This window comes from Bos mutus, chromosome 1 (assembly GCF_027580195.1).
Source record: "Bos mutus isolate GX-2022 chromosome 1, NWIPB_WYAK_1.1, whole genome shotgun sequence".
NCBI lineage: Eukaryota > Metazoa > Chordata > Mammalia > Artiodactyla > Bovidae > Bos > Bos mutus.
The window spans coordinates 143,183,006-143,207,730 of NC_091617.1; the positions used below are offsets into that span (position 1 = coordinate 143,183,006).

The window sequence follows — 24,725 nt, forward strand, 5'->3', positions numbered from 1 at the left end:
ACAACCATTTTGCCTTTTTGCATTTCTTTTTCTTGGGGATGGTCTTGATCCCTGCCTCCTGTACAAAGTCACAAACCTCCATCCACAGTTCTTCAGGCACTTAGTCTATCAGATCTAATCCCTAGAATTTATTTGTCACTTCCACTGTATAATTGTAAGGGATTTGATTTAGGTCATACCTGAACGGTCTAGTGGTTTTCCCTACTTTCTTCAATTTAAGTTTGAATTTTGCAATAAGGAGTTCATGATCTGAGCCACAGTCAGCTCCTGATCTTTCCCATTCTATTCAGCCCAATCTCTCTCACCCAATACAAAATCCCACTGTACTGGTTCCTTTACAAGTGTTGACACAGCCCACCCCAAAATAAAATCTTCTTTACTGTGCTTTGTTGAGGAAAATTCAATTAAGAATTAAGAAGAAAAGAGGGAATTTTTATTGGAGTCATACTAAAGATTATAAACTGGGAAGCAGATTCTCAGAAGCTCTGAGCCTGTTCTGCCTGTTAGAAATTGAGGGCATAGTCATATACATTTTTGAGACAAAGGATCATGCCTCAAAATGATACACTGATATTTTACAGAAAGTTCACCAAAGATACCTAGCCAGGTAAACTCAAACATAGCAAGCAGCAACTCATCATCGCCCCCTACAGAGCCAGAAAAGAACACTATTCTTTTAAATAGAATAAATTTAATTTAATAAAATTAAATTAATTAATAATTTATTAAATAATTAATAATTTATAATTACTTTTAATATATATTAATTTATATTTATATTAATATATAATATATATTTATTTTATATTAATATAAATTATAATAATTTATTAATAATTAATTAATTAATTTAAAGTTAAATCAACCCTTAAATATTCATTGGAAGGACTGATGCTGAAGCTGGCCATCTGATTCCAAGAGCCGACTCCTTGGAGAGGACCCTGATGCTGGGAAACACTGAGGGCAGAAGGAGACGCAAGCATCACAGGACTAGATGGTTGGATGGCATCACTGACTCAATGGACATGAGTTTGAGCAAACTCAAGGAGATAGTGTAGGACAAGGAAGCCTGGGGTGCTGCAGTCCATGGGGTCACAGTTAGACATGACTTAGTGACTGAAAGTGAAAGTGAAGTCGCTCAGTCGCGTCCGACTCTTTGCAACCCCAAGGACTGTAGCCTCCCAGGTTCCTCCATCCATGGGACTTTCCAGGCAAGAATACTGGAGTGGGTTGCCATTTCCTTCTCCAGGGGATCTTCCTGACCTAGGGATCAAACCTGGGTCTCCCGCATTGTAGGCAGATCTTTTACCGTCTGAGCCATCAGGAAAGTCCAACTTAGTGACTTAATAATAATTGCTAGCTTCAGAAGAAAAGGGAAAAAAGCAATATTGTGGTTGAGCAGGCACTCCTATCTTTGAGGAGCTCTGGCTAATGTGCATGCAAATTCACAGGCACATTATGGAGGGAGAAGGCCCAAACAAACACAGAGAATTTTATGTTTACAAATTTTATTTTATCAGCTTTAACAAATGTCACTGATGTTTCTTCTTTAACACTAACAGTATTTCCTGACAACTTTTTCTGACAACATTATTTTCCGACGTTTCCAACAAAGAAAGGTCCATCTAGTCAAAGCTATGGTTTATCCAGTGGTCATGTATGGATGTGAGAGTTGGACCATAAAGAAAGCTGAGCACCGAAGAATTGATATTTTTGAACTGCGGTGTTGGAGAAGACTCTTGAAAGTCCCTTGGACAACAAGGAGATCCAACCAATCCTAAAGGAAATCAGTCCTGAATATTCATTGGAAGGACTGATGTTGAAGCTGAAGCTCCAATACTTTGGTCACCTGATGCAAAGAACCGACTCACTGGAAAAGACCCTGATCCTGGGAAAGATTGAAGGCAGGAGAAGGGGACGACAAAGGATGAGATGGTTGGATGGCATCACCGACTCAATAAACAAGAGTTTGAGCAAGCTCCCAGAGTCGGTGATGGACAGGGAAGCCTGGCCTGCTGCAGTCCATGGGGTCGCAAAGAGTCGGACACAACTGAGCCACTGAACTGAACATTATTTCAGATAGCCGTGGGAATATAGATAAGGTCAATGTGAAAATACAATGTATTTATAAATCAATGACTTGAATTAGGAGATTGTCCACACTGTCATGGACATGACATGAAGTCCCCGGTGGTGAGCTCAGGGCTCGTGCTGCCTCCCTGGTGAATGGGGACAGAAAGGGAAACCCTGTTCTTTTTGGTTTCCATCGCCAGCGCAGACCACTTCCAGCGCAGGGAGGGCAGGAACCGCAGGGCCCAGCTGGGCCCAGCCACGTCCCCGCCGGAGGCCGAGTCCTGACAGGAGTCTCCAGGAGCGAGAGGTGATTTCAACTTAACCCGTTTTCCACACGGTAACAGGGAAACATCCCAGAATTTACTAGGAAAGGCCTCACAACTGTCAGCTCCGACCTGGAGTTGCTCGAAACACTTATCCCGAAGCCAGGAGGAAGCAGCCCCAGCGCCCGCACAGCCAAAGGCTGAGACTGAGATGTGCGAGCCCGCACCGGCCCGGCGGGAACCCGCGGAGGGCAGGGCGCGGGGAGTCTCCGGCCGCGCCCACAATGTCCACCGAGAGGACACGCCCCACACCGCTCCAGCCGCCCACCGCGCTCAGGACACGCCCATCCTGGGCGAGGCCTTCCGAGGCTCCGCCCAACCCCGGCCCCACCGCCCCCTACGGCCACGCCCCCCCTTACCCGGAAGCGGGTGTCGGGAGCACAGGGCCTCTGGGTGAGTGCAGTCCTGGGCACTTCTCGCGCTCCTCGGCCCCGCCCCACCCCTTCCTTCACACCGGGGCCCGAGTCCCTGCCGACGTCACAGACCCGCTCTCGCGCCGCTGGCCCGGGGCTCCCTGACACTCGCGAAGCCGGGAGCTCCGCTGCCGGGTTCGAGTCGCATCCGTTTCCGGATCCGAGGCCATCCTGGTCCGACCTTCCGGCCTATGGTCTCTTCACGGGGTCCCGCCCCGTGTCAGGTCCCCACTCGCAACGTGCGCTCTCGCCCTCTGTGCCTCTCGGGGCCGCACGGGACTCCGCGCCCTCCGGCTGCTCCAGGAATCCGCAGACCCCCGTCTTCTCCAGAAGCGGCCCGGCCCCGCCGCTCGCTCCCCTCGGCGGTCACCGCCTCAGTAAGGCCCCTGAGCCCCCTGGGGAAGGGTATCGGCCCTGTCCAGTGACGCCCCGTGACCTTCTGTCCCAAGTCCTATCCTTTGCCGGCACGGGTACCGCTCCCTCATGGGACAGTGTCCTCCTGGGCAGAGCATCTTTGCTCCATTCCATGGGTGTCGAGTGGGGCGGGCAGGCCGAGACTGAAGGAAGGAGTAAAGGAGAGTGAGGACTTGAAAAGCAAAATAGAGGAGGGAGGGAGGTGGGTGCAGTGGGACTGGAGAGACAAAATACCGGTAAAAAAGGAAAGTGACTGAATAAGTAGCATTGTGTGTGAGGTGTGAAAGTCGCTCGGTCGTGTCCGACTCTTGGCGACCCCATGGACTACAGTCTATGGGATTCTCCAGGCCAGAATACTGGAGTGGGTAACCTTTCCCTTCTCCAGGGGATCTTCCCAACCCAGGGATCGAACCCAAGTCTCCCGCATTGCAAGCAGATTCTTTACCAGCTAAGCCACCAGGGAAGCCATAAGAGGCATTATGGTACATGAAAACAGACAAAAAGGAGATCAATACGGAGATGGCCAAGGACAGAATGGAGGCGGGGACTTTCACCCGCAGTAGCAGTTGGGGAAAGTAGAAGGATAGATTCCAAATTCATTCAGTTCAGTTCAGGTCAGTTGCTAAGTCGTCTCGGACTCTTTGGACCCCATGGACTGCATGTGCTCAAACTCATGTCCATTGAGTCGGTGATGCCATCCAACCATCTCATCCTCTAAAATTTTCCAAATTACTTTGAGTGTATTGTGTCAGATTCAAATCATGAGACCTTGGTCCTTTTCTTGTCATTATTGTGTACTAAAAGTATTCTCTGGTGCTTAGTAAATAATTTGTACACTATTTCATGTGCAGTTGGTAGGGATATTAATGATTTTTGTCTTAAAAGTCAGTACCAGGTAGTTTAAACTAGTGGTCCAGTGTTCAACAGCATTCTTTCTTCTGTATGTGAGTTTTTAATTTATTGGTCTGTGATCTACAGTTTTCAACTAAGTATACGCTCTCTTCAAATTTCTTTAATTTTTTTGTTTGTTTTGCAAATATTGAATGATAGGCTGGATGATTCTAGAACTTGTTCTCACAGATCTCATTTGTTCGTGATGAGTACATTACTCAGAGCTGTTTCCATACCTGAACGTTTGTGTTTCCCAATGCCGTTATTTAAAAGTGTTCTTAATGTTATACTTTTTATATAGTCATAGAATTGTATATTTTGATATCTATTGTGGAAAATAGAAATTAAATGGTTTTAATCAAGATGATTACAACCATGAAAGACAACTTGCCCTTGCTCAGGAAAATGAAATGAGATCTGGAATCTTTAGGGGCAGGAGTGAGAATGATCCTGGACCACCCGGTGCCTGTGAGGCCAGTCATGGTTCCTCTTTCCTGTTCATGTGTCTTTCCACATGCCCCAGGACACATTCTCGCATAGTCAAAAGGCAACTGGTAGGGAAAGATCAAGAGTGTTTAAGCGCAAAACAGAGGTATTTCTCCAAGGAGGATGTGGCACTTGGTTCAGGAAAGGGAACTTGGAGGAGAAAGGGTGATCCACTTTGGATGTTAGAGAGTGAAAAAGAGCCTAGGAAGCTCAGCAACAGGAGAGGAGGAGACCTCTTCCCATCCTTATCTGGTGATGCTGTGCTCAGCAGGTGCTGGAAGACACTGTGAGGATTGACTTGAAAGGGAGGGTTGTACCAACTTGCCTTCCCATATCTGCTGTGTGATGTGTGGGCTTTACAGCATAGAGGGGCAGAGAAACTTAGCTGTTGATGCCCATGTAGGAGTTTATTGGCCCTGTTCCCTAATAGTTCAGCAGATGCAGAGGACCATTTTTTCCAAATGTTTAATTTCTCCCCTACATGTGTGGTTGTGGCCAGAAAGGGGAGAAGTTATTTGAAGACATGAATGGCACATTCCCAACACTAAAGAGTGACTTCTGGCCTGAGCAAGACACTCAGAGTAGGGGAAAGATGAGGAGTCAGGAGTAAATCTTTATCTGGGAAAGCTCATATTATCTGTTGCTTGATCTGCCCTCTCTTTCCTGTAATGCTGTTCTCAGGACTTGCTAAAATCTGACTCTCAGATGTCCTGCCTAAGACGTTTTCTCACTCATCTATGGCCTCTCCTATCTCCAGACCAATTCTATCTCACTGTCACCCAGTGACATGGAACTTGGGACGTGGTTCCATTTGGGGGATCATCATGAGCAATGCTGCATGCCCAGACATTGACTAGAGACAGGAACTGGACACCATGCAGTCAATAAGATTGCCAGTTGGGACTGCATAGGCACAAGAGGTGGATGTAGACCAAGATGAAAGAAAGTTGTGGAGAGGGGAAAAGTGTTCTACCTGGTTGTACAATGTAGCTAAAGCTTAACAACATAAATCTTTTTATTTGGCCTGTAATTAGAGACTTAGCCATGACAAATTAAGGTGGCATTTCATCCACATCATGTAGTATATTTTATTCTGTAATTGTTTAAAAACACAATCAACCCAAAATGTCTAATAGTAAGAGGATTTTAACATTGTTCACAGCACACCTGTCCCAGGGAGATGTTGGTGTTCATGGATTTGTAAAGAATTGACTTGTCTGCAGATACTGAGTGTTCCTCCTCTTTGGGTAAGTTGTGGTTTTGTTGCTGAGCCAATAGATGGCACATTTCATTTTGTAACAGGTTTTGGCACCGTTCTCTACACGAAGTACACAGTTGCCAAGAAATCCTCGTCTGTCTGTCCCCTCGTGCCTTAACCAGGATTCTTTTAAATATGTGTGTATAATTGTAGATTTGGATAAAATGACAACTCTTTGTTCCTAATTTCCATTTTACTAATGATTTAAGAGACTGAGTAAAGGTTATTCTTTATAGACATGTATATATAGAATGAATTTTCCTACTTATTTTTCTAATTTATGGTTTAGTTACATACACACAGACACTTTGATAATGTTGATGCAATGAAACCAAATCATGGCCTTTGCTTTTTTTCCCTTCGTAAGGTGTCACCTGTTTCATAGTATAAAATATTACGTTCATTTAGTCCCAATATATTGTTTAATATTGTTTATTTCAACTATTTAATTTGAGCTATTTTAAAGTTTCAAATAATATAGGTTCAAATGTAACTTGACTGATCTCCAGGTGTTTTTTTTGTTTTTTTTTTCTTTTCACAGTTATTTTGGCTATATCCTCATCCCAAATCAAAACTGAGACAAAAATCAACTTTTCGGATGTTTCTCATTTTTTATGTGAAATATTGCATATGATTTTTGGAGGGTATACTTGATTTACAATTTTGTTTTATATGTACAGCAAATTGGTTCAGTTATACATATATATACACGTTATTTTTCAGATTCTGCATATGACTTTTAAATTTGAGTTGCACCACATTTCTGCAGTCACAGATTTTTTTTGTCACCATGTCCTCTAGTCTAAGAATTTGGTTTGGCAGACTTTGTTCATGTCACATTTATGTCCTTAAAAAGTTTTAAAATTTCTTTGCATGAGTTTTCAAATTTATTTGAAGTTAGAGTCATAATATTTGGCTATTATACATACAGACTGGCTTTCATGTGTTTACTTAGGTTTTAAACTATTGTTACTAAATAGGAAACATTGATTTTAGTACATTAGGGTTGGATTTGTCCACTTTAAAAAGTATTATTAGGTATGATAGTTAAAATGGATTCTTATATATATTTTTTTAGTTTGAAATCGTATCTTCCAAAAATCATTACAATTTCAGCTCCTTGATACCATTTTTTAATTTCATCTTTTTCCTCTCTTTTCTGGGTTCTGACTCAAGCACCTGCACTGATTTCTAGGATACTTCTTACTTCTATTTTGGCACAGCCTGGTGGTTTCTTACTTCTATTTTGGCACAGCCTGGTGGTTTCCAGGCATTGGGAGGAGAGGGGAATGGGGACTGGTTGTTTAGTGGGTGCAGAGTTTCAGTTTTACAAGATGAAGAACATTGAAGATGGTTGCATAACACTATGAATGTATTTGACACCACTGAACTACACACTTAAAAATGGCTAAGATGATAAATGTTATGTGTATGTTTTATTTTACAATTTAAAAAATTAAATTCTGTGTACAATAAAAATCAGTCCTGAAACTAATCATTTATTCTGGAAATCCTTAAATTTTGTGGATTGCAGAGTTTTTCAGTTATTAGGATAACAACTAGGTCTGACTTGAAGAGACATACACTGAGCTTTTTCTTGCTTGGGAGTAAAAATGAAAGATATTTCTTTGGATAGAGATTTACTCAGCATAAATATTTACACTTATGCAGAGTCACCACTCTTCTGTCCTCAGTCTGTGAATATTGTTGTTAGATTACAGATCCTCTTACAAATAAAACTAAAGAGGAGGAAGGATTCATTTGCTGCAGATTCTCAGTGCTGCCCAGAACAACCAAAATCATAAAACACTGAAGTCTGAGAAAAGGCATAAAGTTTCCTTTTGAGACTTTTAGAGGACGCAAGAACTTAAGAATACAATTTGTTGTCCTTAATTTCATCTACAGGGTCTGCCTAATTTCCTGATTTTATCTTGATTGGGACCCACTTAGTCAGATACTGTCCTTTGGAGTAAAACACTGATGAGATTATCAACAGCATCAAAAGAGAATTCATCAATATGATGCATTTTCTGGAAAGAGAAAGATGCTCTGAACTCTGGAATGTTGTGGCAGTGTCCTCAGTGAATATTTGGCTTTACTGGGTTTTCCGTCTGTTTAGTTCTGGTGAGTACTGGAGACCATGTTCACCAAGAGTGAAGTATTCATTTTGGTGGGAATTCAATGAAGGGATCTCTGAGGACCTGACACTCAAACAGATTGAAGGAAATAAGTATGGGGTAGCAAGTTGTGTTTATGTATTTGAGTGGGAATGAAGGATGCTAGTGAACAGTGTAGAAGTAATAGCAATGCTAAACTGTATTTGTGATGTTCTGAGACAGCATCTAAAATGTTTACCCTTGGATGTCTGGTGGAGAAATTGAAAAGATTAGAGACTAGGTAAAGAGTAATATTTGGGGAGAATGAGAGATGATGTACTGAGATGTAGTTCATTTCTAGTATATATTAGTTTTGGGGGGGAAAAAGTGGTAAGCCCAGAAATGGAATTCAAACATGAGTTTTGTCACTTTCAATTTAGAAAAAGTAATGGAAGGAATCGAAGTAACTGTGTAAATATGTAGGCATACGTGGGCAATGCACATAAATAGAGAAAAATGAAGGAGGTAGGGTGGAGTCTTGAGATCTTCCAACAGTATCACTTGAGAAGTCCTTGGTAAGTGATACAGAGTTAGAGTGACAAGATTACTCTGAAGACTGTAGACTAAGAGAAAGTTAGGGAAAGTATGTTCCCCAAAAGAGCTTGACTTCCCATGCGGCTCAGCGGTAAAGAACCGCCTGCCAAGGCAGAAGACACAGCAGATTTGGGTTCAGTCCCTGGGTCAGGAAGGTCCCCTGGAGAAGGAAGTGGTAACCCACTCCAGTATTCTTGCCTGGAGAATCTCATGGACAGAGGAGCCTGGCAGGCTTCAGATCATGGAGTCACAAAGAATTGGACATGACTGAGCACACACACAAGTACCTAAAATAATTAACCCTGTCAAAATATATTCTTAATTCTCTTAGTTCACAACTAAATGCAGAAGAAATCTAAAAGTGAGTGTCACTGGAAATTCTTGGAAGAGACAGTGATTCCAGATGAGTGTATGAGGGGCTGAGAAAAGCAGGGATGTTTCAAGGAACTAGAGGGGTGGAATGGAGCTGGAGAAACAGTGCACAAAGTAAGAATAATTAAACCTGAGAAGTTCATGGTTGTTACTCAAGGTGGAGACACACGTGGCATGAGTCATTGATCCCTGTGATTTGGAGTTAGGAGGGAACTGGACACTTCTGAACATCGTGAGCGAATTAGCATACCAAACTCAGTGGTGTCCACATTCTACTCTAAACTGAGGGTGTTTCTACCTTCTTTGGGCTTCCCTGATAGCTCAGTTGGTAAAGAATCCACCTGTAATGCAGGAGACTCCTGTTTGATTCCTGGGTCAGGGTAATCTGCTGGAGAAGGGCTAGGCTACCCACTCCAGTATTCTGGCCTGGAGAATTCCATGGACTGTATAGTCCATGGAGTTGCAAAGAGTCGAACATGACTGAGTGACGTTCACTTTTATGCCTTCTTTACTAAGAACAATAGCCATGCCTTCTTACTTTTGATCCTAGGAGAGCTCTACCCGTATTTTGCGTGGAGCACACTGCATGTTTCTTTTGGTTGTCCTGGGAGCTACTTCCAGGTGAAGGGCTGGGGCTTCATGACAAGTGAATATGGAGGTTGCAGACAGCTGAGAGGCTCACGACTTTTTTCTTCTTCCTCAGCTCTGCTTCCTGTTGCCTGGACTGTGTGTAAGTGAAAACCCAGAAGACAGTTGGCAGCTGAACTAGTTACAATGGAATCTCAGGTGGGTAGGAAATTACTCTTTCTACTGAAATTGGCAGTAGAAATTGCTTTCTAATCTCTATCGCCATTGCTGGTGGTGGGGTATATGCTCAGATTTGTCCGGCTCTTTGGAACCCCACGGACTGTAGCCCACCAGGCTCCTCTGTCCATGGGATTTCCCAGGCAAGAATTCTGGAGTGGGTTGCCATTTCCTTCTCCAGGGGATCCTCCTGACCCAGGGGTCCAACCCGAGTCTCCCTCATTAGCAAACGGATTCTTCACCACTGAGCCTTCTGGGAAGCCCTATTGCCAGTGTATGGACATAATTCTCCTACAGGCACACATGTTCTAAGTGCACTTGAGAGGTTGTTCAAGGATCTGAGCTTCAGTTAAGTTCCCCGGAATTCTGGAATGGTCATGTTGGGTCAAGGACTCATCAAATGGTCATTCCTTCCCAACGTTATAGTAAGATATTCCAGTCTTTATTAATGCCATGTATTCAAGAAGAGATAAGAGAGGTTTTCTTTTCTTCATGCAGCCCATGGCCCACTTGGCAAAAAAAAAAAAAAGATTGTCATTAACCATTTTATTAACTGTGATGGGCTTAGGATTGAGGTGAATACAGGCAATGGAGATGAGTAAGAAGGAAAACGTTGCAACCCACCCACTGGAGAGACAGATGTTTCCACAGATGACATTGGTGAGTCCAGTGTTAGGTACTGAGGGAGTGCTGACTAGTGCTAAGAGAAAACAAATGATTATGCAGGAGAAGGCAATGAGGAGTCATTAACTTACATTTTTTCAAATTTAAACTTCTTAAAATTTTGATAAAGTATATTTGTGCTTTTCAAAATCTTCTAAAAAAGAAAACTAAATTTTCATTATTATCAATGTCCCAAGTCATAAATTTTTCCCTCTTTGTAATTTCTGCTTTTTCACATTTCATAACCGGAAACAGTGTATAGAGAATAGTGTTTTCTTAATTTGAGCTGTGATTCAGAAGAAAGAATATAGGAGGTAGAGTACTACTTTAAGCCCTGAGGAAGTTTTCCGTGAATGAAAGAGGCCAGAGCAATCAGGTGGCTTCAGATGTACTTGAGTAGAGAGACAAGACAAAGAAACAAAAGGACAATAATAACTGATATTTGGAGATCCCAGGGTAGTTGAGAAAGGGAGACCTCAGACATAGGAAGGTCGGGATAAGACTGTCCTTCCCTGCAGAAGTCTCAGACCTGTGGTGTGAGCTGCTGACTCATTTACCCTTAATAGCAAACACCTCAGCTTTGTAAGATGAAAGGGGTACCTGCTGATCCCAAGACCTGTATGAATGCTAATCAGTTAGGCAGAATTCTAGATGTTGCTTCAATATTCTCTACCATTTCCTGAATAATAAACCTAAAAGTTATATTTAAGAAATGGCTGCTAGATAGCACATCACACATTAAGTCATTAGATCTTTCAGAACTGATGACACATTATTAAAAACCATTTCACTGAGGAAGAAACTGAGGCCATATAGAGCAATAATCTAACCACAGTCATGTTTTAAAAGGGGCATATCATGGATACGTCATCCCTTGTGATGATTCTTAGATTTACTTGAAATTGAATTGAAGACTGTTCAGTTTTCAAGTGGAAATTTTATAATCATGATTTGGAAGTTGTAATTATAAATCTATTGGGAAATCTCCACGGTTTGTTACACCATGGAGATTAGTAACAAAAAGACTTGTATTGTCTTTTTATAATGAAGTTTTCTGTATTCAGAGTGTGTGTGTCTTCGTAGGTTGCTGAAAGTCAGAGGTTTGTGTCAACGATGAGAATGATTTGATTGGACCCAAAGTACTGTTTGAGATTCTGTACACTCACCTGCCACTTCCTTAGTGCCTTATACCTGTACTGTCCTCCCCTGGCAGAGATGGCCGTGTCTAAAACGATTTCTGTGATGTTTTAGGAATCAGTGACCTTCCAAGATGTAGCTGTGGACTTCACCCAGGAAGAGTGGGCCCTCCTGGACACCTCCCAGAGAACACTGTTCAGAGAGGTGATGCTGGAGAACATCAGTCATCTGGTCTCAGTTGGTTAGTCAGTTACTCTTTAATGATTGGTGTATGTATTCATTCAACAAGGATGGAGGAAAACTTTCCCATTTCTCACTCCAGATTCTGTTTTGACTCTTTATCATAACTCTTGGAACTACCTTATCAAAATTTTCTTTAATTTCTATATTTTTGGGGGCTTCCCTGGTGGCTCCCCTGGTAAGTAATCCACCTGAAATGCAGGAGACCTGGTTTGATCCCTGAGTCGGGAATATCCCCTGGAGAAGAGAAAGGCTACCCACTCCAGTATTCTGGCCTGGAGAATTCTATGTACTGTATAGTCCATGGGGTCACAAAGAGTCAGACATGACTGAGTGCTGCTGCTGCTGCTAAGTCGCTTCAGTCGTGTCTGACTCTGTGTGACCCCATAGACGGCAACCCACCAGGCTCCCCCATCCCTGGGATTCTCCAGGCAAGAACACTGGAGTGGGTTGCTATTTCCTTCTCCAGTGCATGAAAGTGAAAAGTGAAAGGGAAGTCACTCAGTCGTGTCTGACTCTTAGCAACCCCATGAACTGCAGCCCACCAGGCTCCTCCATCCAGGGGATTTTCCAGGCAAGAGCACTGGAGTGGGGTGCCAGTGCCTTCTCCACACGACTGAGTGACTTTCACTCATTTCACTACTTATGTATAGTTTGTCAATCCCACTACAATGTAATCTTCCTTACACAACTTTGAGTCTTCGTTGCTACTCAGTCTCTGATGCTCAAGCAATGGTGGGAACTCACTATTTTTGTATGGGTAAATAAATGTGATTTCTTAAAATTTATTTTACAGCAAGGACTGTGGTTTGATCAGATCACAGTGTTAAAAATAATAGATATATTGTTTTCCACATAGAACTTAGATTTTTCTGGTGGAAGTTGTATGTATTGGATTCTTTGGATATATAGTATTAAAGCACTGTGAAATGAAAATATTGCAGATTCCATAATCTGTCTTTGAACTTGGGCATGGGCATTAGTGGTGATAGGTCATTAATGTCTTTGGGAACAAGTTGAAGAGTTATCATTTTGCCAGTCAAAGCCTGTACATGTTGTTTTCAACATACTCTTCTCTGTTCTGACCTTTAGAGGTTACTGTATTCTTCCTCATTAGTCTGCTCTGTGATCATGCACTGTTATGAGCATGGAACTCAAAATCCACATATCTTTCTCCTACAAACAGGTAATCAGCTTTACAAATCAGATGTGATTTCCCATTTGGAGCAAGGAGAGCAACTTTCAAGAGAAGGGTTAGGCTTCCTGCAAGGTCAGAGTCCAGGTGAGTTCCAAGAACCTGTACTTCAATAGGAGGAGGAGCCTGGTCAGTGAGTGAATAGGCCCTAAGAAATCAAGTGAAAGTTGCTCAGTCGTGTCTGACTCTTTGTGACCCCATGGACTATAGCCTGCCAAGCTCCTCTGTCCATGGAATTCTCCAGGCAAGAATACTGGAGTGGGTAGCTGATCCCTTCTCCAGGGAATCTTTCGAACCCAGGTCTTCCACATTGCAGGTGAATTCTTTACTGTCTGAGCCACCAGGGAAGCCCAAGAAAACTGTTGGGTAGCCTGTCCCTTCTTCAGGGGATCTTTCTGACCCAAGGATCGAACTGGGGTCTCCCGCATTGTAGGCTGTTTTTAAAATTTAGACAGTGTCATGGGGAAGCATTTTTCAGATGTTATCATACATTGAAGGCATCAATTTTCTATTCACAAGGCTTTCTGCCATTGTCCTTGGCTTTACACAAGGTGAAATTTGTGTACCCACTGGAATTAATAAACATTCACAAAACATCCCTTTTCGTGGTCCTGTTCTATGAATAGGATCTTCTCTTTTCTTCCCCAACTTGCCATATTCATTTTATCTTCCTCATAATTCAGTCCTGAGAATGACAGTTGTTACATGTGTTTCTTCTCTCTTTACAGTATTCCCTAATTTGACATTCTTTCCCATCTGTGTGTTAGTATTTGAAACAGACACAAATGAGCATTGAGTCACTTCAACATTTTACTTCCACTGATATCATTATAGTAATTTATTTTTTTTCTAGTCATTTCAGATAGAGAAGATGATCCAAAAAAACAGGAAATGTTATCTATGCAACATATCTGCAAGAAGGACGCACCTCTAATTAGTGCAATGGTAAGCTTCACAAGTGTAAATATGTTCCTCCAGATGAAGACCTGGGACTTGAATAAGTTGGAAATTTGGCATACGTACCTGGTTTAACTAAAGTTGGCATCATGGACTTCCACAGGAGAAAATTTTAGTTAGTCTGGTTTTAAGGAAGAAAAGATTAACCAATAGTCAGAACTATAAACAGTTTATAGTCTTATAAACAGACAGTTATGTAATTATGGATTATATTCCTAAACACTGAAACGTAATAATGTCTTTAAAATTAAATAGGTATCTCTGCAGTTGGGATATTACAAAAGGTAAATCTATGCTTGCAAGAGAGTAATAGCTCATGTTTATGTAAATATTAAAAATACAGAAGCAATTTTAACTGGAGTCCATCACTGAATGATTACCCTAGAATTTATATGTAGAGAAAGGAAGGAATGAATAAATTGGGCAAATTTGTAACAATCTGTCATTTCATTTCAAAAAGCAGTGGTCTCACACTCAAGAGGATCCTTTGGAATGCAACAACTTCAGAGAAAAATTTACTGAAATCTTACCATTGACTCAGTATGTAATACCTCAAGTGGGAAAGAAACCCTTTATTAGCCAAGATGTTGGAAAAGCCATCAGTTACTTGCCATCCTTTAATATACAGAAGCAGATTCGTTCTAGAAGTAAATCATATGAATGTCATCAAAGAAGGAATACCTTTATTCAAAGTTCTGCCCATAGGCAACACAATAATACTCAGACTGGAGAGAAAACATTTGAATGTCATGTATGTAGGAAAGCCTTCAGTAAAAGTTCTAACCTTAGACGACATGAGATGATTCACACTGGAGTGAAACCACATGGATGTCATCTTTGTGGAAAATCCTTCACTCATTGTTCTGACCTTAGAAAACATGAAAGAATTCACACTGGAGAGAAATTATATGGATGTCATCTGTGTGGCAAAGCCTTCAGTAAAAGTTATAATCTTAGGCGACATGAGGTGATTCACACCAAAGAGAAACCAAATGAATGTCATCTGTGTGGGAAAGCCTTTGCTCATTGTTCTGACCTTAGAAAACATGAGAGAACTCATTTTGGGAGAAACCATATGGATGCCACCTGTGTGGGAAGACTTTCAGTAAAACGTCTTACCTTAGACAACATGAGAGAACTCACAATGGAGAGAAACCATATGGATGTCATCTATGTGGGAAGGCCTTCACTCATTGTTCTCACCTTAGAAAACATGAGAGAACTCACACTGGAGAGAAGCCATATGAATGCCATCTATGTGGAAAAGCCTTCACTGAATCTTCTGTCCTTAGACGACATGAGAGGACTCACACTGGGGAGAAGCCATATGAATGTCACCTGTGCTGGAAAGCCTTCACTGATTCTTCTGTCCTTAAGCGACACGAAAGAACTCACACTGGAGAGAAACCATATGAATGTCACCTATGTGGGAAAACCTTCAATCACTCTTCTGTCCTTAGACGACATGAAAGAACTCACACAGGTGAGAAACCATATGAATGCAATATATGTGGTAAAGCCTTCAATAGGAGTTATAACTTTAGATTGCATAAGAGAATTCACACTGGAGAGAAACCATATAAATGTTACCTATGTGGAAAAGCATTCAGTAAATATTTTAACCTCAGACAACACGAGAGAACTCATGCTATAAAGGTGATAAATGAAGATTCACCACCCATACCTTCAAAGTATAAACACTCTTGAGGACTCACACAATGAAGAAATACTATGTTTATTTTCAATGTGTAAGAGTCTTTATTCATCCTTATTAATTAACTAAAGTTAATTTACAGTAGACAGAATCCATATGTATGTCACCTGTGTAACAAAACCTTTAGCAGTGGACTCGTGGGAGAACAAACTGCAAATGGAATGAATGTGGAGGAATCTTCATCCTCAGCTGTAACTGTTAAATGGATAAATCACATTTCAGAGAAATTCCAATAATATATCTGTAATTAGTGTAGAAATACCTTTGGTTATGTTATCCTTTAAGTAAACCACAGAGGGGAGAAACTGGACCTGTAATCACTGTACTTGTTTACCTTAGCACCACTCCTGGCACGCATCTGAAGATTCGGTGTCAGGTAACTGCTAGTGGAAACAAACTAGGACATGAAAAATATGGAAGGCATTTGGAGTATCCCCTTCTGGAATGCCTGACATACATGTAATGAGAAAAGTGCTGCCCCTCCTAGTGATGCATGAAACACCCAGAAAGCAGGGAGAGCAGAAGCAGCCATGGTCCCCTGATCTTGCCCATATTGCCCTGTCAACAGCCATGAATCCACAGATCCCCAACTGGGAGTGAGATCCAGGAGTTCAGCCCCTCCCATACACAAACAGAAGGCTCAGAGAGGGGAAGGTGGAGCTTCCTTCCGCCAGGGTAACGAGAAGGCCTGGGCCTTGGTACCCATTTAAACATGTCTATTATCTATGTTTCACAGGTGGCAAAACTGAAAACACAGATGTTTGTAATCAGTTTATCCCATGTTTTTCTGGGACATACATATGGACTCAAAGGGATGGAAAACATACTCCACATAAATGGAAATCATAAGAACAGAGGTAGCCATGTTTACATCAGACGGACTAATTAAAAACTGAGTTCATCAAGAGGATATGTAACATTTGTAAATATGCCATACAATATAACACCCGGACTAAAGTGCAGAAAATACCTTATAGTGATCAAATAGAGGAAGCATTCCAAAATAAAGGGAGATAAGATGAAGGAAAGATTTGTATTTTATTGTATTGTATAAAAAATATAACTAAGATGAATCAGAGTGCACGTGTTCATGTATGTCTGTATGTGTGTGTGCACAATAAAACTACAGAATATAAAACAGTATGTGAAGTTACATGAAAAATTGGTCAAGTAGGAAAGTTAATTTACATGTCAAATAAAATGCATTAATCAGTCATCAGTGACATGGAAAGAGGAAAACCATATTCATCTTTTCACATGCATAAAAAGTAATGTAGTGTAAAGTCCTGTTGAAAGCTGAGTGAAAAGCCCACCTCCTGGTTGTGGATGAGAATAGCTTTAGGCAGTGGGTAGCTTACCGATTCAATGGACGTGAACTTGGGCCAACTCCAGGAGATGGCGAGGGGCAGGGAAACCTGGCATGCTGCAGTCCATGGGGTCCCAAAGAGTCTTGACACAACTTGGCGACTAACAACAAAGCTTGCCAAACTATCAAAATATGAATACAGCCTAGTTTGAATCAGCAAATGAACTCCAACTTGCCCAAAGCAGAGGAAAACTTAGACTTCTGCAGATAAATCATTCTGCTCAGAAATGGCCACTAAGAATTCCTTATGAAAAGAGTGTATCTTGAGATGGATGAGGGCTCAGGGAAGGCCATGAGTGACTGAGCAGATGTGTGAGGCAAGATACAGGAGAGAGATTAGCAGGCCCTGGGGAAAAAGGACACGTTAGGAAGAGAACACACCAACCAGAAGAGACGATGCTTCCTAAGAAGCACTCCTGACTCCTGCTCTTCTCATCTGAGCTCTCTAAGGCAAGATCAGCCTTAACTGGTCACTCTTGGGAATTGAAAATACATCTTTCAACATACCTCGTTCCTGTGACACAAGCATATACATAAGGACAAATTCTCCTTGTGGGTGTGATGGTCATCCGCTGTCCAGTAAAACACTGGGAACTCAAAGTCTATAAGCATGGAACCCACAGATCGGTTTTTCTGTCCTTCAGTTCCCTTTGCTAATGAAACCCACATGTTGCTTGGCAGCAGTGGGTATAAGAGAGGGACTGACCTACCTGTGAATTGGAGACACTGAAGATGCTTCTAATCCCTGATGAACAGCATATCCAGGAAAGGATGGGCAAAATTTTTCATTTGCCCTAATTCTCCCACCCAATCCTAGCTCCTTAATCCTCTACAGTGTTCTTTTCATTCTCCAAGCCCAGTTCACATAGCCATGTGGCCCCTCCAAATGGGAAAGGTAGTATTGTTCTCTGCTTAGTTTTAAAAGTCTTGGTCCAGATGACACCCGCACTGAGCACTTGCCTTGAAGCAGCTGAGGCATATTCTAGATAAAAGATATTCATCCTCAAGCAGCACCCTTTAATAACTAAACAGTGTCTCCCTTTGCAGGCACACTGTAAGTGAGAATCCTCATTCATAAGTAAGTAGGAGGATAAGAGAGAACCCAGACCCCGGGGTCAGAACCCAGACCCACACCCTGGGCATCTCTCTCGCAGTGTGAAATTTTGCTAGTTTGGACTCTTCCTCTGAGGTCACATTTGCAGGACAGAGAAACGTTTCTACTTCACTGGAGGTTGTCGTGGGGAATTACGGTTACTGTGCCACCAGGCAATTGTTTCATAAATAAAGACCTTCCCTTCTGGACAGGCCAAGCTCTGCCTTCACATCTGCAGTGGTGATGTCACCAAGCCTCTGCTGTGAGTGAACTCCTGCCATGGATGCTCTGCCCACTCTTGCTCTGACTGTCCTGGCCCCACTCTCCTCGGACACGCTGACCTCACAGCTCCTCATTAACTGTCTCCCTGACTTGGGCTCCTATTGTTGCCACATAATTAAACTATGATTTCCTTTTCCACTTCCATCTCTTCAAACTTGCTCCCCCACACCTCTGAGCTGTGGGTCAGAGCGAGCTTGGGCTGGGAAACAGGGCTACTGGGCTCTGAGGTCTGATCCAGGCTCCAAGCCTGTAAGTGGCTTCTGGCCACCCCTTTGTGCTCCAGTACTGTGCTCTGTCTCCTCTCATCACAGCAGAGATGGGCAACTGGGGGTGTCCCGGCTCCACACATTCTGAGGTGCTGGATGAGAGAGAAAGGACCTTGGCCTTCAACCCCTGCCAAGGGGTTTCCTCGGACCGCAGGGGGCCCTATAGCCAGAGGAGGCTGCTTATTGAAACCTGAATGGATGCAGTGGAGAAGGGGCTGCATGTGTCCCTGTGGCTGGTGGGGTGAAGGGGGTGGTCCTGACACTGTTAAAGAGCAGGCAGCCTGGTCCTGTTTACACTGTATGTGTCCTGGGATGGGACACAACCAGGCTGCAAGCCCCTCCCAGCCCTCCTCGTGGGGTCAGTACAAGGCTCTCTGGCCAGTTCTCTGAGGGGCAGAGAAGACCAAGGAAGACAGCGGGGTGTGGGGATGCTTGAACTCTAAGCAGTCCCCAATCCCCAAACCCTAGAAGACTAAAGGCAGATAGAAGAACTTCTAGAAGGATTGGAGGGAGTGGGGGGGTGGGCTGCATCTAGGGAGTGGGCGAGGAGGGAGATGGGGGAGGAGCTTGAGGGCTGCAGGGAGGGTGGGAACTTGATGGGCCCTGTTTGTGATTGATCGCCTGAGTGGACACAGGCCACGAGATCAGCAAGGGGACCCGCCCCTCTGGTCTTCCACCCGGTGGCCTCAGCGGTCACCAGGGGCAGGGCAGCAGCCCAGGTGCAGAACCCCTCCCCTGGGGAGGAGGCTCCCCACCCCCACCCTCCCGGTCGCCCCCGCCACACAGCACTGCTCTGACCAGGCACTGACGCGCTCCAGGTAACGCATCCCCAGACAGGCTTCGCTACGCTGGCCAAAGCCTAACCAGATGAAGAATTTAGTTCTCTTTGAAAACATTGTACTTTAGGCTAACATACTAATGTAATTTGTGGTTTAATAGCAGTTTATTTAGATTTTAAATACATCAAAGGCTAAAAACTACAACTTTTCCACCACTTTATACCCAGCACCCACAGCAATGCCTAGCACTGCCTCATTCATGGTCAGTAACATCAGAAAAAAAATCACTTTGTCGGTTCTACTTTCCTCTTTCTCGTCCATCCGTTGCCTCCCTAATATTGTCTGTCATGTGTTTCTTAAAATACAATAATACCCTGTTGAATTAATTCACAATTAATTAAACTCATCTCACAAACTAGCAAAGTAATGCTCAAAATTCTCCAAGCGAGGCTTCAACAATATGTGAACCAAGAACTTCCAGATTTAGGTGGATTTAGAATTGAAGCTGGACTTAGAAAAGGCAGAGGAACCAGACGTCAAATTGCCAACATCCGTTGGATCATTGAAAAAGCAAGAGAGTTCCAGAAAAACATCTACTTCTGCTTTTATTGACTACACCAAAGCCTTTGACTGTATGGATCACAATAAACTGTGGAAAATTCTTCAAGAGATGGGAATACCAGACCATCTGACTTGCCTCCGGAGAAACCTGTATGCAAAAAAAAAAGAAAGAAAGAAAGAAACCTGTATGCAGGTCAGGAAGCAACAGTTAGAACTGGGCATGGAGCAACAGACTGGTTCCAAATTGGGAAAGGAGTATGTCAAGGCTGTATATTGTCACCCTGCTTATTTAACTTATATGCAGAGTACATCATGAAAAATGCTGGGCTGGATGAAGCACAAGCTGGAATCAAGATTGCTGGGAGAAATATCAATAACCTCAGATATGCAGATAACACCACCCTTATGGCAAAAAGTGAAGAACTAAAGAGCCTCTTGATGAAAATTAAAGAGAGTGAAAAAGCTGGCTTAAAACTCAATATTCAGAAAACGAAGATTATGGCATCTGGTCCCATCATTTCATGGCAAATAGATGGGGAAACAGTGGAAACAGTGTCAGACTTTATTTTTCTGGGCTCCAAAATCACTGCAGATGGTGACTGAAGCCATGAAATTAAAAGACGTTTGCTCCTTGGAAGAAAAGCTATGACCAACCTAGACAGCATATTAGAAAGCAGAGACATTACTCTTCCAACAAAGGTCATATAGTCAAAGCTATGGTTTTTCCAGTGGTCACGTATGGATGTGAGATTTGGACTATAAAGAAAGCTGAGCACCAAAGAATTGATGATTTTGAACTGTGGTGTTGGAAAAGACTTGAGAGTCCCTTGGACTGCAAGGAAATCAATCCCAAAGGAAATCAGTCCTGAATATTCATTGGAAGGACTGATGCTGAAGCTGAAACTCCAATACTTTGGCCACCTGCTGTGAAGAGCTGACTCATTTGAAAAGACCCTGATGCTAGGAAAGATTGAAGGCGGGAGGAGAAGGGGATGATAGAGGATGAGATGGTTGGATGGCATTACCAACTCAATGGACATGAGTTTGAGCATGCTCAGGGAGTTGGTGATGGACAGAGAAGCCTGGTGTGCTGCAGTCCATGAGGTTGCAAAGAGTCGGACATGACTGAGTGACTGAACTGAACTGAAATAATTCACTCCATTCCAAAGGGAAAATCTCATTCACAAAACCAAATGCAGTTATATCATTAATTCACTCAGTGGTTTCCACATGCCTTTGACGGAGAACCTCTGGACCTGTCATGACTCTGGGCCCAGAACCCAGTCCTGCTGCCCTGCCCAGGCCAGCACCCCCACCTCTGCCCCACAGCCCCACCGCCAGCCTGCCCTCAGCTCCCGGGCACAGCGGTTCTGTTCACCACTGACACTTTACCCAAGTTCTGACACCATGGGGGGAAGAAACTGTAAAACTTTAGTCCTATTTCCAACTGCTGAAATAAAATTTTACTAATTTCACTACTGTGTGTTTATTATTTTATTCCCCAGCTCCACAAATGTTTTCCTTCAGAATCATGTCTAGAGGGTATTTTTGTTTCCTTAAATTTTCCCTTTTAAACTAGCCTTTAAACTCCAAAGTAGTTGAAAATATGTCCTTCCTATATTTCAGGCTAATTCTTCCTAAATGGCATGGGCCTTGTTCAGAGTCTTCTGGCTTATATATTAATTTCTAGGAAAAAAAAAAAATCATTTGCCTCACGAATGCTACAGCTTAAGTCAGGCTGTAAAGACACAGGAACGTAAAAGCGAACCATGTTTGTTGAGCATAGATGACACGAAATGGTTGCTATGAATACAATACACCCTACAGGGTTTTATAAAATGATCTGCCTGGAATCAAATATCTGTATCTAAAATGAAAACCGCTAGCAAGCTAGCAAGCACAGGCAGCTGCGACAGCGCACAAGAGTGGCCGAGAGGAGGTACCCCATGCCTGAGGTCAGGGGCCATGGCTGAGAGGAGCTACCCTATGTCCCAGGTAAGGAGCAGCAGCTGCACTTTGCTGGAGCAGCCGTGAAGAGATACCCCACATCCAAGGTAAGAGAAACCCAAGTAAGATGGTAGGTACTGCGAGAGGGCATCAGAGGGCAGACACACTGAAACCACAATCACAGACAACTAGCCAATCTGATCACATGGACGACAGCCTTGTCTAACTGAATGAAACTAAGCCATGCCATGTAGGGCCACCCAAGATGGACAGGTCTTGGTGGAGAGGTCTGACAGAATGTGGTCCACTGGAGAAGGGAATGGCAAACCACTTCAGTATTCTTGCCTTGAGAAACCCATGAACAGTATGAAAAGGCAAAAAGATAGGACACTGAAAGATGAACTCCCCAGGTCAGTAGATGCCCAATATGCTACTGGAGATCAGTGGGGAAATAACTCCAGAAAGAATGAAGGGATGGAGCCAAAATAAAAACAACACCCAGTTGTGGATGGGACTGGTAATAGAAGCAAGGTTCGATGCTGTAAAGAGCAATATTGCATAGGAACCTGGAATGTCAGGTCGATGAATCAAGGCAAATTGGAAGTGGTCAAACAGGAGATGACAAGAGTGAACATCGACATTCTAGGAATCAGCAAACTAAGATGGACTAAATGGGTGAATTTAACTCAGATGACCAATATATCTAATACTGTGGGCAGGAATCCCAGAGAAGAAATGGAGTAGCCATCATGGTGAACAAGAAAGTCCAAAATGCAGTACTTGGATGGAATCTCAAAAACAACAAAATGATCTCTGTTCATTCCCAAGGCAAACAATTCAATATCATGGTAATCCAAGTCTATGCCCCGACCAATAATGCTGAAGAAGCTGAAGTTGAACAGTTCTATGAAGACCTACAAGGTCTTCTAGAACTAACACCCCAAAAAGATGTCCTTTTCATTATAGGGGACTGGAATGCAAAAGTAGGAAGTCAAGGAACACCTGGAGTAACAGGCAAATTTGGCCTTGGAGTACAGAATGAAGCAGGGCAAAGGCTAATAGAGTTCTGCCAAGAGAACGCAATGGTCATAGCAAACACCCTCTTCCAACAACACAAGAGAAGACTCTACACATGGTCATCACCAGATGGTCAACACTGAAATAAGATCAATTATATTCTTTGCAGCGAAAGATGGAGAAGCTCTATACAGTCAGCAAAAACAAGACCTGGAGCTGACTGTGGCTCAGATCATGAACTCCTTATTGCCAAATTCAGACTGAAATTGAAGACAGTGGAGAAAACCACTAGCCCATTCAGGTATGACCTAAATCAAATCCCTTATGACTATACAGTGGAAGTGAGAAATAGATTTAAGGGACTAGATCTGATAGACAGAGTGCCTGATCAACTATGGAATGAGGTTCGTGACATTGTACAGGAGACAGGGATCAAGACCATCCCCATGGAAAAGAAATGCAAAAAAGCAAAATGGCTGTCTGAGGAGGCCTTACAAACAGCTGTGAAAAGAAGGGAAGTGAAAAGCAAAGGAGAAAAGGAAAGATATACCCATTTGAATGCAGAGTTCCAAAGAATAGCAAGAAGAGATAAGAAAGCCTTCCTTAGTGATCAATGCAAAGAAATATAGGAAAACAATAGAATGGTAAAGACTAGAGATCTCTTCAAGAAAATTAGAAATACCAAGGGAACATTTCACGCAAAGATGGGCTCGATAAAGGACAGAAATGATATGGACCTAACAGAAGCAGAAGATATTAAGAAGAGATGGCAAGAATACACAGAAGAACTGTACAAAAAAGAGCTTAATGACCCAGATAATCATGATGGTGTGGTCTCTCACCTAGAGCTAGACATCCTGGAATGTGAAGTCAAGTGGGCCTTAGGAAGCATCACTACAAATAAAGCTAGTGGAAGTGATGGAATTCCAGTTAAGCTATTTCAAATCCTGAAAGATGATGCTGTGAAAGTGCTGCATTCAATATGCCAGCAAATTGGGAAAATTCAGCAGTGGTCACAGGACTGGAAAAGGTCAGTTTTCATTCCAATGCCAAAGAAAGGCAATGCCAAAGAATGCTCAAACTACCGCACAATTGCACTCATCTCACACTCTAGTAAAGTAATGCTTCAAATTCTCCAAGCCAGGCTTCAGCAATACGTGAACCGTGAACTTCCAGATGTTCAAGCCGATTTTAGAAAAGACAGAGGAACCAGAACTCAAATTGCCAACATCCTCTGGATCATCAAAAAAGCAGGAGAATTCCAGAAAAACATCTATTTCTGCTTTATTGACTATGCCAAAGCCTTTGACTGTGTGGATCACAATCAACTGTGGAAAATTCTGAAAGAGATGGGAATACCAGACCACCTGACCTGCCTCTTGAGAAACCTATATGCAGGTCAGGAAGCAACAGTTAGAACTGGCCATGAAACAACAGACTGGTTCCAAATAGGAAAAGGAGTACGTCAAGGCTGTATATTGTCACCCTGCTTATTTAACTTCTATGCAGAGTACATCATGAGAAATGCTAGGCTGGATGAAGCACAAGCTGGAATCAAGATTGCCGGGAGAAATACCAATAACCTCAGATATGCAGATGACACCACCCTTATGGCAGAAAGTGAAGAAGAACTAAAGAATCCCTTGATGAAAGTGAGAGAGGAGAGTGTGCCGAGGTCCAGCCCCGGCTTATCCAGGGAGTTCGAAGCGGGGACGGCATCGGCGAGGATCAGGATACAATAGCTTCAATTAGATATTAATTAGAGATGTAAAGAGTAATAGAAT

At 42.8% G+C, this 24,725-nt stretch overlaps 1 protein-coding gene across 1 annotated transcript; it reads left to right on the forward strand.

The window, feature by feature from the left end:
* The first annotated feature begins 2,770 nt into the window (after positions 1-2,770).
* LOC102283118 (zinc finger protein 596) lies at positions 2,771-16,508 on the forward strand. Its single transcript, XM_070376930.1, is given in 8 exon segments — positions 2,771-3,186; positions 5,763-5,847; positions 9,624-9,706; positions 11,639-11,765; positions 12,951-13,046; positions 13,813-13,904; positions 14,377-14,980; positions 14,983-16,508. Coding segments are annotated over 6 exon segments (1,572 nt in total). The 5' UTR covers positions 2,771-3,186; positions 5,763-5,847; positions 9,624-9,694; the 3' UTR covers positions 15,624-16,508.
* Positions 16,509-24,725: the final 8,217 nt, after the last annotated feature.